This window comes from Epinephelus fuscoguttatus, linkage group LG19 (genome assembly GCF_011397635.1).
Source record: "Epinephelus fuscoguttatus linkage group LG19, E.fuscoguttatus.final_Chr_v1".
In the NCBI taxonomy this organism is placed as follows: domain Eukaryota; kingdom Metazoa; phylum Chordata; class Actinopteri; order Perciformes; family Serranidae; genus Epinephelus; species Epinephelus fuscoguttatus.
In genome coordinates this window covers 39,634,154-39,661,032 of record NC_064770.1, presented here as the reverse complement: position 1 = coordinate 39,661,032, position 26,879 = coordinate 39,634,154, and the positions used below count along the sequence as shown (strand labels likewise).

The following is a 26,879-nucleotide window of genomic DNA, read 5'->3' as shown; positions in this document are numbered from 1 at the left end:
TTCACTTCACGTGCGCATTAAGGCCAAACACCGAGAGCAGCCTCCGCTCCGCCGCTCGCGCTCTTTGTGATTAGCGTGACACGGGCGGAGCGCGGCAGCCAATGAGCGCGCGGTGTGTGCCAAGTGGAGGCAGAGAGTGCTGCGTGCAGACGCACAGTGCGCTCTGAAGAGGAGGAACACACTGCGCTCCTCTCAACGCCTCCTCACTACACGGGAGGGAACCGAGCACCGGGCTGCGGGTCCAGGACGGAGAGGAGAAGGAGAGTACTCGGTGTGGAGGATTTTAAATCAGATTTTCGGCTTTTTTCGGAGAGTTTCGGGGGTTTGTTTTTGTGAGCGTCGCCGCGCGTCCTGTCCGTCTCAATGGTGTTTGTGACTGAGCGTGAGGTCTGCGGAGCGCTGAGCTGGGATGTAGCGGAGGGGAAACCCACATAGAGCCGCTGTGAAGTCTTGTTTTCCTGCAGCGGGAGTCAGAGCAAAAGGTAGATGACATTTTAAGAGGCTGCTGATTGTTCCTGGAAACTCTCCTCTGAAAGTCTGCAGACTCTTGTGACATTGATGGTGGCTTCCTTTATGATGGCCCCCCTCCGGAGGTCATACTGACCCCTCTGATTTCCCTCCTCATCACTGCCCCTCACCCCAATGATGACTATGAGCTCTATATCGGACACTTTAGTCCCGCCCGATCCCTCCAAATCCGCCTTCCTGGAGTTCGGCGGCCACGGGTACCCCGGGCACCAGCAGCCCTCCCCGGGCCTGTCCCACAACCATTACCCGGTCCACGGGCTGCACGCTGTGGGCCCCTCGCAGCACGACGGGCCCTTCTCCTCCGGTGCATCGTCCTACGGACGCCCGCTGGGATACCCGCCCTATCACAGCCCCGTGAGCGCGCACCACCCCGGGGCCTACCTGCCTTATCAGCACGGGGGCCACGGCGGCGCGCTCGGACACACCAGACTGGAGGATGCAGGTCGGTTCACACAGAAATATTCATGTTGTGCTTTTTATTTGCAGCTCCTAAATATTATGGAGCATGACGCGCGTGGCGCATTTTCAGGTGCTGCTGATGTTGAAAGATCTCAAACGAAGAAAGAGCTCAGCCAATCACATTGTTCCATTCCCTTATTTCATTTTTATTGGTGCTAAAAAAAAAAATCTATATTTCCCATTAATAATTTAATGTGTCGTCTTAACGAAAGACAAAAGTTAAACTGATGCGCACAGGGGACATTAAACGCAACATTACGCACAGAATAATCCAGCTGGAGTTGAACCCTCATCTCTCACAGATGTTTGCTTCAAACACTTGAAGTCTATATTCCAAAGAAACATGAAAATGAACCGCAGCGCAGCGCAATAATTGGATCCACACACAGGTCCGCCGCAGCGTCATGTTCAGTGTACTTTGGGGTTGGACTGGAGATGAGTTTAAGGCCCGCTCAGACTGTGGGACTCTCCACAAGAAGCAGCCGACACCGGGCCTGTGGTGTCCCGCAGCGGCCCGGGAGCTGCGCCCTCTCCAAACCCAAAGCCTCAGCCGTCATCTGCCGAGTAACATCCGGCCTGTGTCTGCTGCCTGAGCCCACAGGCCTGCATCTATCATCATCATCATCATCATCATCATCATAATAAATAATAATAAATAACTGGACTCCACGTTCAGTCTGATAGTATTACAGGAAATAACTGTAGAATTAGATTAAAAGAAATTGAGCCAGAAAAATTGTTTCCTCTTTTACAGATTTTTAACTTTATTTCAAAAATAAATTATCACAAGAAATTTGAGACGTAACAGATCAGTTCTGATTAAAAGTGCACAACAATACTTTAAGAAATAATAAAAACCTTGAAATTCAACCTTTAAAAAAAAACATGTACATGTTGACAGCAGCTGTAACATCTGGTGTCTTAAAACATGCTTCAGTTCAAACACAGAAAAATATTAAATGTATATAAACCACACATTTCAAAAAGACATAAAACACTTTATTGTAAATGTTCAATGAAATAATGTTTGGTTCCTCTCAGGCTGCACAAACCAAATAAAACCATTAAAGAAAGCTACATTTAAAACATTAAGACAAGTTCAAACCTCAGATGAAACACTGACAAATATCTAATCATAAATAAAAACATGATCTGTGTCTTAAATCTGAATAAAGAACTGTAGATGAAGTTGTTTCAGCTCGATGAAAAAGATCCTTCGCTGTCAACAGGTTTATTTATACAGACACAATTTAAAGTGATTTACAGGAGCCAATAAAAGAACATTAAAAAGACAATAAATAAATAAATAAATAAATAAATAAATAAATAAATAAAGTGGAGAAACAATCTGCTCTTTCCTGCAGCCTGAAGTGGACGCTTCAATTGTCATGTATGTGACAGTATTATTAACACATGTAGAGTCTGAACATGAACCACTGTAACCACTGATGATAATAATAATAATAATTCAGGTCCTTGTTAACACATTCAATTAACTAAAGTGTGACTGCAGGCCAAATCATTTAGTTTCCTCCGTCAAAACTTTCTTCACATGCACAGTATCTAATTTTCTAAAAGGGTAAGTAGGATTTGTTTTTGTTGGTGTTTTCCACAATCTGTTTATTGACATTTTTTTAAATGAATAAGATGGAAAACAGAAATATTTGGTCGATCCAACAGTGACACAAATAAAGAATTGAATAAGTAAAATAAGAACAATTCAAAACTAAGACAGGACAAATCCTACAAGACACACAAGAACAAAAAAAAGCGATAAAATTAAAATACAAAAAATATGTAGATGTGTGTGTGATGATAAAACAAAACATAAATCGTTACATCATAATTTAATGTCTCTTAAAATACATTCTTAGAGACATCATTGAGGAAAGTCTGCTGCATGTCGGAGTTAAGACTTTTTAACGGCACTCAGAATTGAAACCTAAAACTAGTTTTACAGTCAACAAAATGAAAGCAAATAAAACAACATAAATTAATTTGGGAGATTTTTGTCTGAATATTTATTAACCACACAGGACGGATAGTGGACGGCGTCATGTCACATGACCTGGACACAAACATGAAGGCAAATATTTCACATACCCCAAAATAAATTAACCAAATTATGAGACAATAAATATTATACAAAGCCTTAAATCATGAGAGACTGTAAAGACTTTTAAAAGATTGATTTAAGACATTTTAACACCAAATGACAGCTGTATTTTTAGAATAATTAATTCAGTGAAGGATGTGTGGGAACTCTGTGTCAGCACAAGTCTGACTTTTCATTTTGTTAATTTAAAATAAAAGAAAGTCGTCAGGAGGTCCAAGAAAAATGATGAAGACGGCGATAAAAATGTTCAAATCTCAAGTAATAATCACTTAAATATTATTGTAGAGAAATTCAAAATTGTAATAAATATAGTTTCGCTATTTATAAATAAAAACAGAGAAAAAAATGTAAGAAATTAAACTGTAATCTCATTTTGTTAATTAAAAATAGAGGAAAGTCGTCAGGAGGTCCAAGAAAAATGATGAAGACAGTGATAAAAATGTTCAAATCTTTAATAATAATCACTTAAATATTATTGTAGAAAAACTCAAGATTGTAATAAATATAGTTTCACTATTTATAAATAAAAACAGGGCAAAAAAATGTAAGAAATTAAACTGTAATTCAGTCTGTTTACATGTGAACTGATTTTATCCAAACTCAACTTTGTGCAAATTCCACTGGATTCTGTTTAAATCAAACTTTATTTAAAATTTGTGCCGGTGCTCTCAGCTCGTCTCTGCATCATTTATAAATAAAGTTATTATTATAAATAAAAGACTCAAAAACCTCACGTTGCTTCATCAGCACTGAACTTCCTCATCTTTTAAAAATTGTTTACAAACATGATTTTAAATTGAAAATGCTGCAATATTTCGTCAGCTATAACTCCTGCTGAAACATATGTTCGTGCAGATGCAGTTATTGGTGTTGACAGAGCGCACGGCGTCACCGCTCCCACTTCCCAAATAACTTTAATTTCTCTTCTTGGAATTTAATAACAGTTTGTTTATATGAGGTCAAACTGGGAGTCAAACATCTCTGACCCCAAACTGGTGACATCACTGAGTTTCATCTGTTTGTCTTTGTAAGTTTAGAATAAGACATGAAACATTTCCATAATAATAATAATCACATATTATTGTTTAAAGGAGAATGGAACAAACTTAACTGTCACCTGAGTTAAAGATAAAATAAAGACGGCCAAAAGTAAAATCAAGATAACAAACAATTAAAACCAACGCTGAAATCAGGATTTACTTTCGGACAGAAGTACATTTTTACGAGAGATTTAAACGACAACCATGTTTCCTCGGGAAGGTCGCTCCAGAGCCTCAGGGCCCTCATTTCCAAAGCTCCGTCCCCTTTAGTCTTCAAAGACGTCCGCCCAAGGAGCTCAGACTACCCGGAGGTTCATGAGGGATTAAAAGGTCTGAAGTGTAATCTGGAGTCAGACTGCTGTGATGTGATCGGACTTCCTGTTCGGTTCAGTCTGAAGTCGTTCTAAAGGTTTATGATGAAGATGAGAAAAGAGGCCGTCGCAGTCATCGAGGCAGGAAGAGATAAAAGCTTGTCCGACAGTTTCTGCAGCTGTGAAAGTTTAAATAAATCTTATTTCTGAGGTGATTAAAACACAACCGGACAGATTTACTGATGTGTCGCTCAAAATATAAATGACTATAAAACATGACACCAAGATTTCCTCCAACAGGCCTCGTGTCTTTCTGTTTTATCAGAAGTCGAGGTCCAGTTTGTGACGATGTCCTGGGTCTGAATAAAGTCAGACAAAAAGAAATAACACACATATTTAAAGAGGAATTATTCAGTCTTTGTTAATATTCTGACGCTCACAGCTGCAGTTTGTGGCACCATGACAGTAAAGTGAAGCTCACTGTCCTCAGAACAAAACATTATTATTTAAACAGGAAGTCTCCTCGAGATGTGAGTCGCTGTATCAAGAGTGCTGAAACGACACGTACAGTTCAAACACACATTAAACATACTTACACAAAGCAGTTACGAGTGTGATTAAACATGTTTCGGAGCTCGTTCTATTCGTGTGTTTGACGCCACGTTTTCCAAATTCAGCTGACATTCAGACGTCTTTAGACTGTGTGAGCACTGAGTTTAAAAATCAGACTAACAGGCTCCGAAAAAGTGAAACTCAAACAGCTGCTGAGGAGCCTATCGTACGGCAGGAAATTAAGACCTTTGTTGGGGCGAGTGTGACGTCTCACACGGTTTATTTTACCAAGTCAGTGAGCAGGCGAACAAAGAACGAAGGGGTCTGCAGCCTCTCTTTCCCTTCACTGCTGCCTGCCCCCTCCTCTACCTGCCTACCCACAATTCACCTGGTGTGCCCAAACAGCCCAAAACCTTCAACACAGAAGCATCTACAGGTCTGCAAATCAACTGAATAAACTAATCCAGCAGCAAAATAACCACAAATATTACGTAGCAAAGAATAAAGCAACACCAGTGTCAACAGAAGTCACAGCTTCACACGTCGCTGTGCTGGTTTCAAGTTTACTTCTCCACAGTGACCACGTCGCAGAGCTCTTTGTTTCCCTCTCGGCACTCGTCAGCGCGGCGCTGCCGTCTCTGCTGCCTCACGAGCTCAGTTACAGAGCCGCGGCGTCTTGTGGGGCCTCGGCTCGTCCACAGCTGTTCTCTCCTGCCACTGCAGGCTAACAGCTCATGTCATAACAAAGATCAGCGTGGGCGAACACACGGCCGCAGAGCTTTCTGGAAAAATGAGGAAAAGCCCTCTCGGCTGAGCTGCAGAGAGGATTTGTCTTTCTACCTGCGTCTGTTCTGTTCAAGTCGTCACACACCAGAGTTTCATAAAACTGAATCAGACTGTGTTTACAGTGTTTTGTTCCTGGAGCTCAGAGACGTCTGCGCTCAGTGAAGTCTCAGTGAATCCAACATTTGTCCTCACTGAATTATTTTATGTCGCATTTTGTTACAAATCAAAAAGCTTGATATTTTCACTTATTAAAAACGATCCCACGGTCATGGAGAACTTGGAAAAGTCTCATTTTCCAGGCCTGGAAGAGTCCTGGAATTAGTAAAAATGATTGAAAGTTTTGGGAATTTTGTTGTTTGTGATGAAATTAATTGTTACAGTAATTTTCTGCGTATAACCCTCCATGTAACGTAACATATCAGCAAATTTGTTTTTTGTAGTTTAGCCGTTGACATAACGTAGCTCTGATATGTGTCAGCTTAGGGCAGGCATGTCCAAAGTCTGGCCCGGGGGCCAATTGTGGCCCGCAGACCAATTTTAATTGGCCCTCAGCTTGACTTTCAAAATACACCACAAGTGGCCCTTTACACAATAATGGTTAATTTGTACCCTTCACCTCACAGTGATAGGACTATCATACACTACATTGTAGACAGGCATCACGTGGTTATAGCTCATTAAAAGATAAAAATGGTTGCCTTTGTCTCACTTTAAAAACAAAACAAAAAAACAACCTTTTGATGCGAGAATCATTTGCCCCCAGGTGTTTTCACGTTGTTTTATCTGGCCCCCATTCCAAAAAGTTTGGACACCCCTGGCTTAGGGGTTAGCATGATGTATTGGTTCCAGAGTCAACGTTGCGATGTGCACTAGGCGCCTCGAAGGACGTGTGATGTCAAGTACGGCAAATTAACTCTAAACTTATTTGATGTTTGATCCAAATGGAAAACTTGTACGCTTCTCATTTTCCAGGACTTAAACCAGCCGTCACGGAGAAGTTGTGAAAATGTGTGGGAGCCCTGAATTATGCTGTGTTTAAATTTTGGATGCACAGTTAAACTGCTTCACTGTTGAGCCTGTGTGTGTTCTGTCCTCACAGCCAAAAGACATTTTATTTTTTAAACAAAAACTTCCTGTAAAATAACGCTGAACATGTTCCTGTCCACGCGCCAATACAGCCGCCTGTTCTTACAAACTGTTTGTATGTTTTTCTACGACAAGTGATGCGTCTAAATTCGTACATATCACACATATTTCAAAAGGCTGCGATCACGTGACCAATGTGCTGACGGGAGCAAACAAAGAGGCCGTCTGTAAGGAGGCAGGTTGGGGTGATGGGCGGGGCACAAAACATGGACTTAACCCTGGAGCTGCGTGTTCGGTACTGTCTGAGCTTTGAGTCATTTTAAAGTTTGCCCTCACCATGTTTCTTTTCATAAACCCAACCTCAGTAACTTACGTTCATTACGTAACTATACATTGAGGACGTAACGTCATTCGTGGGATATCATACAAACCATTCTATGAGAATACGTTGAACAGAAGCCGCGTGTATATTGTATAAAAATAGAGGTTTGAATCTCCAGAGGCTCCACGATATGATATTATCGCGATACACAAGTCACGATACAATATATTTGTGATTTAAAACATGTTACGATATGCTAAGTTTAAGAATTGTCTTTTTCCAACTGTGAGTTATGTCCCCAAGAGAAAACTTTTGTAACATCTGTTTTATCTCATGAGATAAAATTTTCATTTTTATTGCAGCAGATTGTAATTTGTATTTGTAATATTAATAATTTATATTTCAATATTAGCAAAAAAAAGTAAAAGAAAATTACCCGAAAATTGGTAATACAAAAAAGGAAATTAAAAAGTACAAAAAATTATCTAAAGGTTAGCAAAAACAGGGAAAAGTACAAGAAAATTACCCGAAAATTGGCAATACAGAGAAAAGGAAAAGTAAAAAGTACAGGAAAGTACCTGAAAATTAAGTCTTCTGGACATTTTTCCTAAACTTATCTTTGATTCTGAATCTTCTGTTTTCTTGCAGTTTGCAGGACATTTCTTACCACGTTAAGTATTACCTTTTTCTCCATGTTTTCGGAGGAGATCAAACCAATTTGCTTCAAAGGTTCAAAAGTTTAAATGCGTTTGAAAGACACCTGCACACAGCACAGTGAAAGTGACGTCAATCCAGGTTTTAAAGGGTTAATATATTATCTGTCCCCCACTTTCCTCCTCCGGTCGGCCAGGCTGCGCTCACTCGTTTCTCGTCAGTAACGGGAGCTGCAACTAAGAGTTCCTCCCCATTTTCTGTTCCAGTTTTCAGACTTGTGTGTTATTAATCAGCAACGTGACCACAAGTGAGAATGTAAATTATAAAGCAGGACTATGGAGGTTTGTGTCTTCCTCAACAGTTCATGAGCAGAAGTTGAAGCACTCTAACTGATCTTCTGTCTGTAACGTTCAGACCAGACGTCTGTCCCCACTGAAATCCTCCTGTTGATATTTATGTTGCTCCAGAACACGAGAAGCCGACGGCGGTGATCGAGAACGGGGAGGTGAGGCTGAACGGGAAGGGGAAGAAGATCAGGAAGCCTCGGACCATTTACTCCAGCCTGCAGCTCCAGGCCCTCAACCAGCGCTTCCAGCAGACCCAGTACCTCGCCCTGCCCGAGAGGGCCGACCTGGCGGCCAAACTGGGCCTGACGCAGACACAGGTACCGTGGCCGACAACACACAACTTGTATTAGATTTTTTTATTTCAAACTGATGCCTGGGAATTAAAAAACACTTCTGTATGTTCCTCGGTTTAATTCTCACATGAGTAATTTCTTACAGACATTATATCGCTGAGGGTGAAACCATAATTATCTTTGATGACAGGAGTCGGAAACATTTCTAATATGAACAAAATGTTGGCTAATTTCTCTAATTGAGGGCGTACATGCATCAGCTCACCTCAATTTCCAAACGATATATGACACACTGTGAGGGTGTCGCCCTGAGCTATCGCTGGAGGGCATGTCCACAGCAAAGGTTCATATTAATACAACATATATGTTGTTATGTTTAATGGAAAATAGCCTGCAAAAAAAAATCGAGAGTGTGACTCCATCACTGATTGGTTCTGTGGAATTCCACGTGTTCGGTGGTTCACAGTGAAATAACTCGGATACAGAAACCCGAACAGGCAGCGGTACATTCTTGTTGGCCGGTGTCACCGTACGCTCCTCTGGCTGTAATTACACACTGGCACGAAATCTGATAAAGGTCATGTGATGTTTAATCATCGATTGTTGTCAGGACATGAAACTGAACGACAAAGCAAGGTGAAACAAAAAGGTCAGTCACTGATTCTGAAGCACGGGCAGCGTGTGTGTGTGTATGTGTGTGTGTGTGTGTGTAACTGTGAATCCTCCTTCACACGTCTGCAGCTGAGGGTAAAGCGATGAGTTGCCGCTGGTCATCTCTCCCTCTCAGTACTTTTTGCAGAACACTTATTACTCTGACTCGAGCACAGTTGCGATCACGGTTCCAGCCGATCCTTAAAAAGTCTTAGAGGGCTTTGACTTCATGAATCTCCATTAATGTCTCACATCAATCTTTCAGAACTCATAAACATGCTGCAACATGTCGGGTTCCCACGCTCATGGAAAAGATTTTCAGATTTTCCAGGCCCGAGGTGACAAAGCTGCCGTGTGTGGGTTCGAACCCACTGGTCATGGCTGGCCGTAGGTGTGAACGTGAATGGTTGTCTGTTTTCCCACTGCACCAAACACCCACCAACACCTGCTAATATCTGGCTTTTTAATGCAACAGGAAGGGTTTCAATCGAGGTCAAATGACTCTGCTGTAGTTACGGGTAGGCATTGACGGACACGAGACACTCGAATGAACTCGCTAATTTTAGCCCCTTAACATGCAAGACACAGTAACGTGCAACCAATCCTCACTGCGACCTCGTCACATGTCCACATTTGGTCATGAACTTCCGTCTGTTTTCAAAATACACTTCTGTTTTCACAGGAAATGTACAGTTTGCATACAGTCTCTTTCAAAATAAAACACCGCAAATTGTTGCTTTCTTCCTTCAACAAACACACGTGGTTGGGTTTAGGAAAAAAGAACAAGGTTTGGCTTTATAGTCTTACAGGAAGTGAACACCAGCCTCCTGGGTGAAAGTCGGTGGTTGTTGGATTCGTCCACCCTACTTGAACTTTTGCCGCCTTCATTTTTGTTGTTTTCCACGTTTCCCCTCCTCGTCCCTGAATAGCTAAAACTTAAATGTTTAAAAATGTGAAAACTAATAATAATTTACCAAATGCGTCTTGCTTTAACGTCACCAAAATTCGTGTTTTATGTAACAAGAAATATTTGAACATCTCACTACTTTTACTGATACATAAAGCTGAGTTTAGCCCCGCCCCTTCCACGACCCTCCCTTAAATAAAGTACAGTTTAAGATCATGGCAGCAGATCCAGGCCTGCTCACAAATATCTGGGCCCCTAAAACAAGTCCTAATAAATAAACCCAAAGCCCACAGAGACAGCACCAGGCTTTGGAACCAATTTCACATAGAGCTCAAACTGTTTAATTACAACTTCCTGGTCTGTGATGTCATTGGCCCCAAAAAAAGATTTTTTCCCATAGACTTAAAATGTGAATGGGAATTTTGTTTTTTTGCATAACTTTAATCCTTAATAAAATGCAGCCCCTGTACAGTCGTCATGAATGTTGAAATTAGCTACAGAGACCAAAACTGTTTTTGTTCTGTAAAGTTTTAACATGGAGCTCTTTCGCGGCCGACTCACTCTTGGAGCCAGCCTCTAGTGGACATTAGAGGAACTGCAGGTTTTGGCACTTCATTGTTGGCTTCATTTTTCAGCTCTGGAGGTTGCCGGTGGTTTTATAAATAATATGAATATTTTGATTCAAAATAAAATGTGGTTATTTATGTTTAGGATGAGCGTGATTGTTGCCCCCCTGAACAGCTTGCCCCGAGAAGCTTTCCCCTTTTTACCCCCTTATGGGGCCCTGAGGCGACGAGACGCCTCCCTCTCCTTCAGAGGAGGCACATGCACGTCCTCGGCCACACTTCCTGTTTGCCTTTCAGAGGAACAACAGTCAGATTACGTGCTGCCTACTTTATTAAACCAGTGGACATCTCAACTTTAAAGAATTCCACATTCTGACACATGTTGTTATTTTTATGAGTATTTTTATTTCTACTTGAGTCCATATAATTGTGAATTAACAATACTTTTACTAGAGCACCGGTTTTGTTTACTCCACCCACCGCTGCACACATGTGCAAATAAAAGCCTCACGGCAGCCATTTTGTCTGTCACATGAAGTCAGTGAACCAACACTGGACGCTGTTGTGTGTTTTTTAGCCTCTTCAGCATCTGAATTTCATATTGTGTTTTTACTAGACGCTCTGGGGCTTAATGACACTCCTTATATAATTTAACTATAAATAAATAAACGTCTAATTTGCCACGTTGCATTGATTTTATCCAGCTGATTAAAGCTGTGATATTTGCAGCTCTAAACACTCAGTCTGGGAACCATCCCAGGACAGATGTTGCACTTTTGTTTTTTTAATGTTGCCTGTCGAAAGTCATAATTTTATTGCTCTTATTTTCCATCTGTGAAGTGAGTTTTTACCAGAGAGAATATTATCATATATTTCTGTATGCAGATGGTTTTATGGCTTCAGACAGTCGTGGTTGGTTCTTTTGACTGTTTCCTCATTTCCTGAGTATCTGTAATGTGCACAGGAACAGTTGTTTTTCATTGGTCAGTTTATTTAAAGTTAATCTATTGTGAAATAACTTGAAATTATTATTAAGTACAAGCATAAATCAGGGATTGTATCATCATGTATAACATTATGCCAGAACTGTCTTTTAGATGACCAAAGCTGTCATCATCTTGCTCTTTACCATTTATTTGATGTTTTCAAAGGCAAAGAGCGGCACAAATGTTAGCACTGTACATTTCTGCACATTATGAATACGTTACATTTGTACGTTCTAGGGCTATTATTGCAACTTTGCAATTTATTACCTTTTTCCAACTATAAATTTGTAAATTTAATATATAAAAAACTGTAAATGTAAATGTAAATAATTTATATAATGAAAAAATAGATACTTGGCACTGTGTGATTACACAAAAATATTGCAATACTATGCTGTATCAGTTTTTTCCCCTACCCCTAATATGTACATTTCAACAACACTTCATAAACCACTTAGTTACGGTTCAGAAAAGATCATGTTTTAGCTTAAAATACTGGTCAGTCACTTTTTGTGGCGTCACTCCTGCTGGAAAAACAGAGACTGGTCGCTACAGAACACCCACGTTTGGTGCTGGAAACGCAGCGATGACTCGCGAACAAACAACTGGTTTTGTAGATTTTTGGTCTAGAACATTGGTCCACAGTTTGGCAGGTGTCACGCCAAGATGTCATACACAGCATTTGTACGTTAGCATGTAGCAGATATGTTGAAACTTTATGCTTAAAAAAACGCTGTGGTTAATTTGGATTTAAATTTAGGCACAAAAACCACTTGGTTACAGTTGGGAAAAGTTCATGCTTTAGCTTGAAATACCTCAGTTCTGGGGGCTACAGTGCCTACAGGTAAAGCAGCAATGTCTCTGCAATAAACAGCCGCCTTTCATGGCACCACTCCTGCTGGAAAACACAGACTGGTTGCTACAAAACACCCACGTTTGGTGCGTAAAAGCCGCTGGAAACACAGCGATGACGCTCTAATAAACTACTGCGTTAGCGTTAGCTAGACTAATCGTTGATATTTAAACATTAGCTTTCATTTGTTCTCTAGAGTGAATTTAAAGTGCTTTTCTCACATAATTTATATATTTCTATGACATGATACTTTTTTCATATTAAAACATGTATAAAAGAGAGAATCAGGTCTCAGTTCTGACCAAATACGTAAGCTAGTTATTGCATTTTTTTGGCTTTGAAAGGTAGATATGTATCTTATCATACAGGAAGTTATTTTATACGGCAGAGACATTCAAACACAAACAGGAGACAGTTAAACACACAACAAGCAACAAGCTAAGCACAGAGGCTAAAACAAATTACTGAAAGAGCACAAATTGTTTGCAATGTGCAATGTGGCTCATCTAAAAACAGTATAAAAGAATATTAATATATAAATAATAAAAAGTACATAAAAAGCTTCCCAAAAAAATTCAAATCATAAAAAAACATGTAAAATGTACCTGTCTGAATAATTAAATAAAGAGGCAGTGTAGTTATTATATATAAACCACATTAATTCTATGACACTAGTAACAATTAAGAAACAAAATTAGAAACAGTATTTGACACCGGGTCAAATTAGTGAAACAGGAGCCATTGTCTTCATCAGCAACATGTTTTCTAAATGTCCTCTAATTGACCGGGCTTACTGTGTCACAATACACACTCACTGTTATTTACAGCTGTTGTCATGTATAATTATAATCATTATTATCACTGCTGTTGGTGAAGCTTATTTTGAAAGTTGTGTCATTATCAGAGAGACATTACACGTGTTGGAAAGGTGGAAAGCAAAGGTCGGAGTGTTGAACATTAAGGAAACATTATACAGCCGGATACTTTGAAATATGATACACCTGTGTGTGTGTGTGTGTGTGTGTGTGTGTGCGTGTGCTGAGTGTACATAAGCAGCTGATGTCATCAGATGAACTGTCCTAATCCCGTATGAATTAGCCAGCGCAGCTCTGTTTACACTGGGAGCAGCAGATGATCCGTCCGTTTGCTTCGCCTTTTGTTGTGGCAAAGTGGTTTTGAATGCGGTTTACTACGAGTCATACTCACATGCATGATTATCAGAGACGCACGTTTTTGCATCAGGGAAAGTGAGCGTTGACTGACGGTATTATGGTTGTCATAGTATCAGAGTTTGGCTGATAAAGGACGAGGCTGTCGTTTGAAGAACGCAGACACATTTTTGTGGGATAAAGAATGCGGGTGCTTTTTTTTTTAAACCGGGCGCTTCTTTTTTGTGAACGTGTTACGGTGAGAGACAGCAGTGCTACAAAGGGGCAGTAGCATGGCGTGACTTCTCCACTAGATGGAGCCCTTCAGGTGTGTACTTTAGCATAAGAGAAGATAACTTTATTTGCCATTTGTACACCTTCACACATTCTGGGTACACATGAATTGTTGTGCAAACAAACACTCAGAGTCAAGTCAGAAATAGTACAAGATAAAGTGTACACGACAAGCTATAAATAGTATAATAAATACAAGAATATCAACTCAATTTTTGCCGGTTTTGTGTTTTTAAACATTAATATGTCTTAGTATTTTTCAATGTCACAGAAACCACTGAGAGTGAATCGCGTGTTTTGGACGTTATTATCATACAGTCGGTGATCTGACACCTGCTCTTCTCTCTGAGGCTCGGTGCATTGCTGTTACCTAGCAAAAATGGCGGCGTCAGCGGCGCGCAGCATCAGGGGCACTAGACAAACACCTTACATTGTTACATTGTCAGTGAGCTTTAGCACCACATTTCAAATCGCTACCCATTAAGAGATGGTGAAATTTTAATGTTTGGAGACATAAATGTTTTGCCTTTCATCTCCTGTTGGCTGTGCTGACAGACAGACAGACAGACAGCAGCATTAACATTTGGAAACATAGTGCCGACCCTCCAATCTCCACTGGTTGCTGCTCTGCGGCGCCCACCACCTGGGTTCAGGTGGAAGCTAGCTAGTGGTGCCACTCTACTGTGATTACAGCTGGTAAAGCGGTTTTGTAATGATGTTGCTGGCAGAGGTGGGCACAATGTTTCCACAGCAATGCTGTTGAATCAGGATCACCAAACAACTGGCGTTGCTAGCTAGCTCCCACCCAACCCAGCTGGTGTGCCGTGTAGAGCTGCCAAGGCTTATGTGAGCTAACCGGTGGAGACTGGAGGATGGGCATCATGTTTCTGCATGTTCACGCAGCTAGCCGGCTGTGTGTCTCCCACCTGACCTGGTTGGTGCACAGTGCTGTAAACTGAAGAGTAGCAAAACCAACCTGTAGTGCAACATGTGCAACATGCGGCAGGTAATCAATTAGCAGTTAACCATAGACATCCTGATTTGCCAGAAAAGAAAATGAATACTGGAAAACAAGAAAAACATCAATGCTTTGACAAAACAGGCCAAAATTTTGTCAACGAACCCACACTAATGTTACCAACTTAATCCATGCTAACGCCGTCCAATCTGGGCATAACATTTTCCACCCCAGATCGAGTTATTTTTGGCGTGTGGTGTCGACCAATCTGAACATATTACACACATACCGCCATCAGGTGGAGAAAAGTACGTTCTAAAGCATTCAAAGTCTGTCGGCAGAGCTTTTTGATTTATTGCATTTTTGTATTGAAGAATCATTCATGTCAGAGTGACGCTGAATTATAGTATATAAAAACACAGGAATCTTTGTTCCACTCAGTTTAATTAGAGTTGATCGCTGGGCACAAACTATGGAAAAGTTCCTCAAGCTTCTGCGTTACTGGGCGAGTGGAGTCTGTGTACCGCTCTTCTTCTTTGGCCAGACTTCCTCTGACTGAGCTAGCTGACTTCCTGTTGGCTCCCCGAACACATGAATGTGTTAAAATGATGACATGATGTAGCGTTTCTGGGCTTTCCATATTTTATTGGACTAAATGGATCCTCATCGATGAATTTTAGGGTGGTTGTGATGCTCAGAAGGTTAAATGTCCCTTTAACCATCCTGTAGTCGCCACGCTAAAAAAACGGTGTTGGTTTTTTCTCGTCTGGCTGCGACACAGTAAACAGACGCAGACACAGAACAGCCTGTGGTGAAACAGTCGTGTTGCTCTCAGTCAGCTGTAATTAACCCAGCGTGCACATGTAACTGTGCAAGCACACACACACACACACACACACACATTCCTCACACGCATGGCTGCACTTCAATCCACATGCACACGTGCATGTACTCAAACATACTGTATGTAGCTGGTGTGTGCATTTTCATACACATATACAGATGGAAACATAAACACACACACACACTTGAAGATAGTGATCATACACCAGATCTCTGTCCTGCCTCCACGCCATTAGGCCGGCAGCCAACCGCTGACCAGCTCCATCCAAATCTCTAATGTTCCCAGACGCAGCTGAGAAATGGCACGTAGCACAGTTTGAACGTTTTCCTTGAAACTCTCTGTATCTCCAACAATCTCTTACACACACACACACACACACACACACACACGCTCACACAGTGCCCACATACACCAAATGGACGCCTTTTATTTCCAAAAATCCTCACAGGACAACTTTTTCGCCCGTATTCAGGAATATGTAGAAACACTTAAAGGTTCAGTTTAATGAACCCATTCACCAGAATTAATGTTAGCATTATACCTTTTCTGCAAAACACAGATATGTTACATTTGCAAGTTATCATGTAGCAGATACACTAAAAAGTTACGTTCCAATAATGTTGTGGTCAATGTGTGGTTGGATTTAGACACAGAAATCACTTAAGGTTAAGAAAAGACCATGTTTAGGCTTCAAATACCTCTTTTGTGGCACTGCTTCAGCTGGAAATGCAGCAATTTCCCAGTAAAAAACAACCGCTTGTCGTGGCATTCTCCTAGCAGGAAATGCAAAAAAAAAAAAAAAAAAGTTTTCTGTCCTCGCTGCAAAAGCAGTGACATCTCAATAAAAACGGGAAAAAAAATTGCATTGACGTCTTGGTAAAAAAAGAAAAAAAACCCTGCTTTTTGTGGCTGGAAATACAGCAATATTTTGGTAAAAAAAAAATTAATAAATAAAAAAAGCACTTTCCACTGTACTAACTCTGCTGGAAAGGCAGCATTATCTCTTAATTATCTCAGCAAGAAAAGCAATGACGTCTCGGTAAAAAACGATCACATTTGGTGGCACTATCAGCTGGAAATGTCAGTGATGTCTAGGTGTGGCACAAAACCCGCTGGAAATACAGCAAAGTCTCAGTAGAAAACAACTGCTTGTTGTGGCCCTATCCCGGCATAAAATGCAGCGACGTCAATGTAAAAAAACAACTGCTTTTCAATGCACTAACCCTGCTGGAAAAGCAGTGATAACTCTGTAAGAAAAAAAAACATTTCGTGGCGCTATCTCAGCTGGAAATGCAGCAGTGTCTCGGTGAACACACAACTGCCTTTTTGCCATTACACCCCCAGAAAAGCTGCAATGTCGGAAAAAAAAAAAACTCTTTTTGTGGCTAAGTTTCGGCTTGAAATACAATGATGTCTCGGTAGAAAACAACTGCTTTTCATGGCACTATCCCGGCATAAAATGCAGTGATGCCTAGGTAAAAAAAAACAAACAAACAAAAAAAAAAACATACTCTGTCTTTTGGCACAATCCCCTCTGAAAAGAAAAACAGTAACAGGTTGCTATATCCTTGTTTTGCGCCTAAAAAGCCGCTGGAAACACAGCAATGACTCGATAAAAAGAAAACATTATTCCTTGCTGGAAATGCACAATGTCTTAATCAAAAAACAACCACTTTTTGTGGCACCATCCCGCCTGGAAATGCAGAGATTTCTCTGCAAAAAACAAGTGCATTTTGTGCCACTATTCTCACTGAAAAAGCAGCAATTGGTTGCTATAGAACACCCATGTTTTGTGACCTAAAAGAGCTGCTGGAAACACAGCGATGGCTCAGTATAAAACAACTGGTTTTGTTGTTTGTACAGTGTCAGCTCACATACTACGTCACTTTGGAAACACTGATATGATACGTATGAAACATGTAAATATATTTGTGGTTTACAGAAATGTACAATACCAACAGTCCCTCCAGCTGAGTTGAGTATATCATGTTCACACACATACTACACACACACACACACACACACCCAGCGGCACCTGGCCTGCCTCTCCGCTAATGTCGGTGTCGTTGGCGGCGCTCTCAGGGAAGCTGTCAGCTCCGTGTTGCTGCTGGAATATGAAACCAATAATTAGGGCAGAAATCCTCTCACTGAGGCTGCATTAACTTAACGTGCTGTTGATTGACTCCTGGGCTCATGAGCTCCGCTCCACACACTCACTTTAGGGTTTCATCCGGGTAATTATTATACTGCAGGCACTGCGGTTTGGTGGCTGTCATTTTTATTACATTAGTCTGCAGATTATTGAAAATAAAGCCATACAGTTTTGTTTTAAGCTCAACTGCAACGACTGTAAGGACAACTCAGTTCTTATGTGATTTGGATTTTAATACAATTTACTGAATATAGAAACTGGAGGACTTGGAGAAAGAGTTAAAAGTGCAAGTGCAAGTTAATTTCTTATTAAAAAGCATCATGCGGTGTAATTACAATGCCATTGCTTATTTATGGCGTGGCAGTTTGATTTTATGTCTTTGCCACCATCCACACTCACTCCTTACAGGCTGTGATTGACGTCAGCAGATACGCTGGAACAATAGAGATCACATTAAATGTCACGTTTGGCTCAGCGGGACTCCTTGGCTCTTCCAGCTGAAGCTTTTTTGATGATCGGGTAAAAGGGATAATTTTTTTCCACATATTTAGAGTCAATTAGAGCAGTCTGAAATTAGATTTTTAATAGAATAAAATATCTCCCATAAACCACTTCAACCATCTTCATAAATATCTATAAACTCTCGGGGTAATAACTCCCAGGACTGTCAGTGTGGAGGAGAAAACAATTTTAGTGCCAAGTGTGTTTCTTTTCCTTTCTCTTTTATCTCTGCTCTGGAGCCGGCCGTGCAGCTCCAGTCCTCTGGGCGTTCGTTTATTTTTTTTTTCCTTTACGGCGCAGTTAAAACCTGTTTGAGACAGAAGTATCCTTCACTGACTGAATGTAATTATTCATGAATCATTTGTTCCTGCTAAGCTGACAGGTTGCCCGAGAGGCATATTCATGTAATTTGATGCTCAATTTGCAAGCACGCTGGAAACTGAGAACATGCCAACTATATCAACAACAACACAACTGAATCATCTAACCACAGCGATATGACTGGAGTGATATGCAGCTCAATATTTTGATATGTCCTAATAGTATCATGTCTGTCTTATTCAATGGAGCAGCTGCCTCAAGTGTTCAAAAGAGTTTATACACTTTGTACAACAAGCATCAGTGTTGGACTCATATCTTTAGTTATTTATTTATTTATTCACGTATATAATAAAAGAAAAACAAAAACATACAAAAATGCACAGATGGGATGAAAAAAAACCCTGAGGGTGTTTTAAAAGAAACCCATTGCTGTATTTGCTCAACACCAACTTATAAACTGCAAAACCTTTTTTGAAATGATATAAAACAAAGTAAAGAATCAGCGTATCTTCACAGAACAGTTCGAATTAGCCTCCCATGACTGTCCAATGTACAGTTACGTAATTAACGTAAAATAACGGATGTTAGGTGTAGGAAAGAAACATGAAGAAGATGTACCTTAAAATGACTCAATGTTCATTTGGTCCCGGACACGAGACTCCAGGGTAAAGTCCACGTTTTTGTGACCCGTTCAATCTGCAACCTGCCTCCCTACAAGACTGCTCACTTCCTTCTCTACTCTACTGTAGTGCATTGGTTATGTGGTTGCAGCCTTTCAAAATATGTGGGATATGTACGAATTTTGGTACATTAATTTTTGTGGGAAAACGTAGGAAGAGTTTATGAGAGCAGTCTGACAGTACAGTTTCCAACAAGAGATACATAAAAAAGATGGGATAGAAAAGAAAAAGAAAACTAGGATTACAGCGCTGTTCCACAAATACTACGATTCTTTTTCAAAACCTAACCTACGTAACTTTAGGTTAAGTATGTAACTTTACATTAAGTACATAACATGATGAGGCCCAACCATGATTCTTTTCCTAAATCTAACCTTCATAACTCTATGTTAAGTACGGATATTTACATTAACTTCATGACATGACCAGAACCAACGCTGATTCTTTTCCCAAATCTAACCTTTGCAACTTTAGGTTAAGAACATAACTTTATGCTCAGTACATCACGTGATAATGCCCAACCATGATCTTTTTCCAAAACCTAACTTTGCACTCCACCCCCATTTTGTAGCAGAAACACCTAAAATGACATACCCAAATTAAAATGACTGTAGCTTGTGAACCGCTCTGACTACATGCATGCATGAGGTCTTGCCAGAAAGAAAACTCTCTGAAGTTTCTTGTGAAAGTGTCAGAAACACTCTAGGTGATACAGAGACAGAGTAATGGGCCTCTGAAGTCAGTAACAAGTTGAAGATTTTGCCTAAAATAAAATAAAAAATGTGTTTGAGGATGAATAACTGTCTGTGGCTTCATCTGAGCAGGTAAATGACACTGTGGGGCTGTAGGCACACTATCAATGAACACTTGTTTCAAATTTGAAGAAGACTGCTCAAAGTATGACCATTCTACAGTGTTTTTACCATGAAAAGATCCAGGCGGAGCTCCAAATGACAAGTCGGTCACTCTGCTTCAAAACAGTACTATCAGTGATCAAACAACACTCAGTCAGCTTCAAACATTGTACCTTATTGAAATCAGGTGTGATTATGATAGCTGATGTTGTTTATGACACAGAAACACCATAAAATATCACCAAATAAAGCCATATGAAACGTGAAAGTTATGATCCCACTTTCTAGACGGTGTATCTCAGCCAAAAATAGTGGTAGGAGTGAGACTCTTACCTTTTATAAACCAGCTACGTCCCTGCTAACAGCTCCACATAAGATCGTGAGTAATCCTTTAACTTTTCCCGTCGAAAAACAGCATGACATGACTTGTCACCACTCATCATGATTGGCGAGGACATTGGCGCCCTGGCAGAGTTAGAGAGGTTAAGTATGTAACTGTACATTAAGTACATAGTGTGATGACAGCCAGCCATGATTGTTTTCCTAAACCTACCATTCGTAACTTTAGGTTAGGTATGTAACTTAGTTTTAAGAATATAATACTACGACACCCAGCCATGATTGTTTTCCTAAACCTAACCTACGTAGCTTTAGGTTAAGTGCATAACTTTACGCCAAGTGCATCACATGATGATGGGAAATCATGATTGTTTTCCTTAACCTAACCTACGGAACTTTACGTTGAGTACGTAACTTAATGTTAAGTTCACAGCATGACAGTGCAGAACTTTAGGTTAAATACATAACTTTACACCAAGTGAATCCCGTGATGACGGCCAGCCATGATTCTTTTCCTTAACCTAATCTCACCCGTTTGGTGCTAATCCGTAAGATCTCTTACGAACATTGGAGGATTCATTGCAGTTCCATATATTTTCACGGCTTACATCCATTGTATCACAACTCACTAACACAGTGCTGCACTCTGTCAAGAGACCGTGTTAAACATCTTTTAAAAAATCAGAAATAAGGTGAAGCAGAGAAGCTGGTCCGTATAACTGGACCTGCGTGACCAGGGCTGGTTTAGTAGAACCGATCAACAGGTGAGGTGAAAACAGCAGATCTGAGACCAGTTACAAAGAAACCGTGAAAAGAAATGAGAAGTGAATTTTGAAGAAATGGAAATACAAAAGTTCCTATCTGAGGTTTATTGGTGTCAAACATATTAAATAACTCCAGGGTTTGAGATAATGGGGCAGTGTGAGCGTTCCAGCTTATACATGTAATTTTACGCAGTTAAAAAGTTATTGGTACGAACCGTGTGTCTATAGGAGCCACAGTGTTGTAATAATTATCCTGTATGCAATGGTATTATTAACTCCTGTTGTATCACTGTAACACTCCCACAGAAGACACAGTGTCTGTGGTGCCACAGTGGCGTTAATGTCGGCACTCCTTCTGTAATTGTATTTCTGTCTGTTATTTTGCTGTTAGCTTGTTACGCTATAACTTTTTATGACTATTGCTGCATCTGAACGTCTCATTATAAGCTAATTGTAGGTTATTTTACCGCATTGTTATCTCTAATGGTGTTCCTGACAGGTGTGGCTGCGGTAGGTGTAGTATGTCAGTGTATCGCCATATAATGATACACCAAAGATTCAAACCACTGACAGGTAAAGTGACAAACATCGATCATCTCAGTACAATACAACCTTCTGCTGGGAAACCTTTGGTCCTGATGTTCATGTGGTGCCACCTGACACACTCCGCCTACCCAAACACCGTTGGCTTGGCAACAGCACTGCCTAATAGCAGTGCCCCCCCCCCCATAGCTAACTGCTACCATGGTGGACAACTTTACAGCTCTGTACATTTGGTCCGTCCAAAAAGTCACGGCTCTGGATGTAGATTTCTCCATGTTGTTACCGGCTTCTTCTTCTCTTACACATTTAATGCTATTGGACTTCCGGGTCAAAGCCCGGGGCGGAAACTGTGGAGCATGCTCAGAGCGCCTCGGCCAGTTTGGGTCTGACTGACTGTATACATGCAGGAGTCACATGATCTGGGTGTGTTAGTCCCACTGTGACACATTCACTGCAGGAACATTTCACGCACACTGACATGTTTACAGGGATTTATAAAGACTGACACAATAAATCCATTTTCTCTGATGTCTTATTTTGCACAATGAATGAATATCACATACATTGAAGAGTATTGTATCTCATGTCTCCATCTGCTGGTGGCCCGTCATCATAAGAGTATGCATGTATAATATGATGTGAATTTCATGACAGAAGAACTTGATCACTAAAATTAGGTGGGAAAAAAGTGGATATATCGATATCAGTACTGGTTATCGGCCAAATAAGTTGTTATATATCGGCAAAAGATCCAATATCATGCATCCCCAGTGCTGCTGCTTGTTTTTGTCATACATGATCATGAAGTGAACAGTTTTGGGTTCTTGGAAGATAATTATAGTGCATATAGAGCCAGCACATTTTAAGATTTAACTCCTTTAAATTTGCTTTACAAGTCAACTTGATTTGATTTGATTTGATTTGATTTGATTTGAACTGGGGGTATTAAGGATTTATTTCAACCAAACCAGAGCTGTTGATTGTTGGAACATTGCAAAGACTAACCAAGACAGTTTTGGGGAGTTTTATTTTGTTTCTGTTGACCTTGAATGAAGTGTTTTTTCTAGAGACAAAATTCATTCACTATCAAACCCGAGGCAACATGCTGACATTTCTGCAGCACTACGTCTTCAGTCACTTTTACTTTGAGTAATTTTTTCCATTGTTTGGGAACAGACCTAATGAGGTGCACACTGAAACATCAAACATGTTGTCTGCATCAGCTTCTAATCTGTTATTAACTCTTTCCTTGTCCTCCAGGTGAAAATATGGTTCCAAAACAAACGATCCAAATACAAGAAGATCATGAAGAACGGGCCCTGTGGACCGGAGGGAGACCACCTCGCCCCCCCACCGCCGTCCTCCTCTTCCCCCTGCTCTCTGTGGGACATCAGCATGGCCGCCAAAGGTGCGCCGGTGCACTCTGGAGGATACATGAACAATTTTGCTCACTGGTACCCCGGACACCAGCAGGACTCCATGCCCAGGACTCAGATGATGTGACAGTCAGGAGGACGCAACACTTCCAGGACTAATTATGGATTTATACCAGTGAGATGACTGGAGCTGTTAGAGACACGGACGTTTTTAAGAGTTTGAGCCACTCTGGAGGCAAAAATAATATAACTGGCAGAGATCAAATGCAGTGAACAGATACTGTGTCTTTACTTTAAGCTGGAAAGGCGAGCAGAGAGGCTGCAGCAGCGACCCTTGAGTGTACTGAACAGAGCGAGGGTTGGTTTAATTACTTATGAATTCATGTGTAAGGGGAAGAATGTGTTATTTCTTTCTCCAAAAGTCAGTCAGTCCTGCCAGTCACGTTATTTCTGCCTCCAGAGGAGCTCAGCCTGCCAAGACTTTTTTCATTAAGCTACAATTCAAATCTAATGCCAGGCCTACGTCTGTGATTCTGGACTTTAAGGGTTTTTATGTCTTTTCAGTGGGTTATCAGTCGGCAGAAGAGAATGTTGGCATTGTCTCTGCAAACCATGAATATCTGACATTTACACATTTACACTCACATATCGTATCAACATTTCTAAAGCGAGGTAGTATATGAGCTGACTGTGTCATCAGGAGGTGGAGGGGATGCTGAATGGCGTAACAACTAACAAAACCGGTTGTGACTTACTGAGTCATCGCTGTTTTTCCAGTGAAAATTTAGTCACCAAATGTGTATGTTTCGTAACGACCCATTGTCGTGTTTCCAGTGGGTATAGTGGCACGAAGAGCTGTTGTTGTTTACTGAGACATTGCTGTGTTTCCTGCCAAGATAGTGCCCCAAAACCAGGTATTTTAAGCCAAAACATTGTCTTTTCTGAACCATAACCCAGTTGTGTTTAACTAAATAAAATATTTGCTGAAGCTGTCACTATATCCTGACAGTAGTACATGAAATACATCATCTTCCTCTGTTTCCTCCTGGTGCTCCAAATGGCAGTGCCAGAATCCACTGCACCTGAATGAAAGAAAAAAACGTACGTGGCAAAGACGAGTATGTAAAGAAAACAGACAAAATGTAAACTAAAAAGAAAGACTAAACCGAAGCTGAGATAAAACAAGAAAGCATGGGATGTCAGTTTTGGTTAATTTTGCTTTCAAAAGGCCGACGGCCATTAACCAGTGACCCTTGCTCAGTGAGCTCTAGCACTAAATATTTTGCCTTTTATTGTACTTTTTGTTGGCTTGCTGACAGACAGCCGGCTAACCACCTTAACACGTGGAAAAATAGTACCCACTATCCACCCTCCAGTCTCCACCAGTTCCTTGGCTGCTCTGTAGTGCACACCACCCAAGTCAGGAGGGAGCTAATGTTAGCTAGCTAGCAACACCACTCATTCAGAGATTACAGTAACGTCCCCCCTTAGCTAGCTAGTTCCTACCAGGCTTCGGTCAAGTGCAGTGTAGTACAGTGAAGAGTAGCAAAATTAACCTGTAGGTGTAACCAGTCAAAATATTATCAGTTAACCAATTAACGGTTAAACGTTGACAACCCTAGGCTACACATCAGAGTTGCTTTTCCGAGGTGAAGAGAGCTACGGGGACCTTGAAGGTTTCTAAACTAGTGTTGGTTCAGAAGTGGTTTGAGTCTTCCTTTGTTTTTCATCGTCAGTCTTCTACTGATTGCTTATGCTTTGCAGAATTCTCTTGGCTCTTATTAATTGTTTTTGTCCAGGAGCAGGCTGTTATCACCATTTTTTGTCATGTGTTTCACTACAAACAGCAGTGCACCTGAATTCGTATATCTCACGTATTTTGAAAGGCTGCGATCACGTGATCAATGTGCTGATGGCAGCAAACAAGGAAGCAGTCCCAAGTGCCAATGAGGAGGCAGGTTGCGGTGGTGGATGGGTCACAAATAAAAACAAACTTTAGCTCAGGACATTCCCCTGGAGTCACGTGTTCGCGTCTGTGTGATCTTTGAGCACACTTTGAGTCATTTTAAGGTACGTCCTCGCCATGTTTCTTTTCCTAGACCTAACCTCAGTAACTTTACATTAATTAGATAACTGTATAACGTCATTTGTGGGGTGCAAATTCAAGGGATATCATACGAACCGTTCGATGGGAATACATCATCAGGAGCAGTGGATTCTTGCAAATGCAATCAGGAGCAGTAGGTGGAGGCAAAGGAACAGATAATCTGTCCAACTTATCCTCAGACAACGGTTCATATGGAATCCTACGAATTAACGCCCCACAAATAAGGTTACGTCCTTAACGTAGTTATGTAATTCATGTTACTGTGGTTAGGTTTAGGCAAGTAAAGTTGCTGAGGTTAGGTTTTAAAAAGGAAACATGGAGAAGACATACCTTAAAATGACTCAAAGTTTACACGGATCCAAACATCGGTCTCCAGGGGAAAGTCCTGTGTTTTGTGACCCGTCAGACACCACAACCTGCCTCCCAACTGGACCTCTCAGGACCGCTTCCTTCTTTACTCCAGTCAGCACATTAGTCACGTGATTGCAACTTTCCAAATTACATGGGTTACAAATTTTGATGCCTTTATTTAACGTATGTAAGAACAGCCTGATCTGTCTCGTACTTGGGTCAGGATACAGTGATAGTTTCAGAAAATATGACAAAAAGATAATTATATAAAAACAGAACCACTAACCACAACATTTTTGAGCATTTCATAATAAAGTGCAAATGTAACGTATACATGGTTTACACAAACTAAATGCCATCATGCCTTCTTGTGATTGGGGTTTTGGTGGGGTGGGTACATGTGTAAAAATAAGGGTTCTTCAGGGTCTCTTCAGTGCTGGTCTTTATGGATCTGATTCAGAGGACCCTCTGGTTTGATAAGAAACAGATTAAAGAACTTCTGATGTTTGTGTGTATTTTTGTAATTCTGACAGGGTGTGTAGCATATACAGCTTTACAGAGCCGTGGCGGAGGGGTTGATTACAGCACCAGCAGAGGCTCTGATATGAACAAGCAGCTATTTTATGGTACTTATAATCCCCCTTTTTTAAGACTGTATGGGAAAAAGGCACTGAATGGATGAGGTTACTTTATTGTATGAGTCAAATTTTATATATATTTTTTCATTATAATAAAAAATCTAAAGTTGCTTTAAAGGCCCAAAAGAAAATGACAGAAATGTATTTGAAAGCCAAATATGTGTTTAAAAAAATGTGTCTCATTCTCATAATTAACTCCATTGACTAATTTTAAGTAACTGATCACATCACTCCTGCAAGTCTTTGTTTCTGTTGCTGTTGGATGGAGGGACTTTGCTGCACAAAAGGGTTTAATTAATTGATTGTGAACATTTCACCTTTCTTTTTTTCTCTGATGGATTTCAGTTTTGGTTGCTGTCACTTTAAATGTTTGATCCCAAAACTCGTTGTTTCTGCTCATCTTCTGAAGTGGGAAACTCCTGCAGTTTACAGTCGCCATGATTTGTTCAACAACCTCTTAAATTAGAGTTAGAGTTAATACAGTTAATATTTTGCTGATAACACATCGGCTATGGGTCAGGACGTGCCATGTTTTTTGGAAATAAATCAAAC

The 26,879-nt window shown here is 40.6% G+C and overlaps 1 protein-coding gene across 1 annotated transcript; it reads left to right on the top strand.

Moving 5' to 3' along the window:
* The first annotated feature begins 216 nt into the window (after positions 1-216).
* Positions 217-26,879, top strand: LOC125879316 (homeobox protein Dlx4a-like). The gene is made up of 3 exons (XM_049561150.1): positions 217-970; positions 8,322-8,518; positions 23,116-26,879. The coding sequence occupies exons 1-3, from the start codon at positions 643-645 to the stop codon at positions 23,356-23,358; spliced, it is 768 nt and encodes a 255-aa protein (XP_049417107.1). The 5' UTR covers positions 217-642; the 3' UTR covers positions 23,359-26,879.

Excerpts from the sequence above, each read along its gene's own strand:
- LOC125879316 (XM_049561150.1), top strand. The coding sequence starts at position 643 with ATGATGACTATGAGCTCTATATCGGACACTTTAGTCCCGCCCGATCCC. Across the intron at positions 971-8,321 it reads CACCAGACTGGAGGATGCAG|AACACGAGAAGCCGACGGCG; the intron begins GTCGGTTCACAC and ends ATGTTGCTCCAG. Across the intron at positions 8,519-23,115 it reads TGGGCCTGACGCAGACACAG|GTGAAAATATGGTTCCAAAA; the intron begins GTACCGTGGCCG and ends CTTGTCCTCCAG.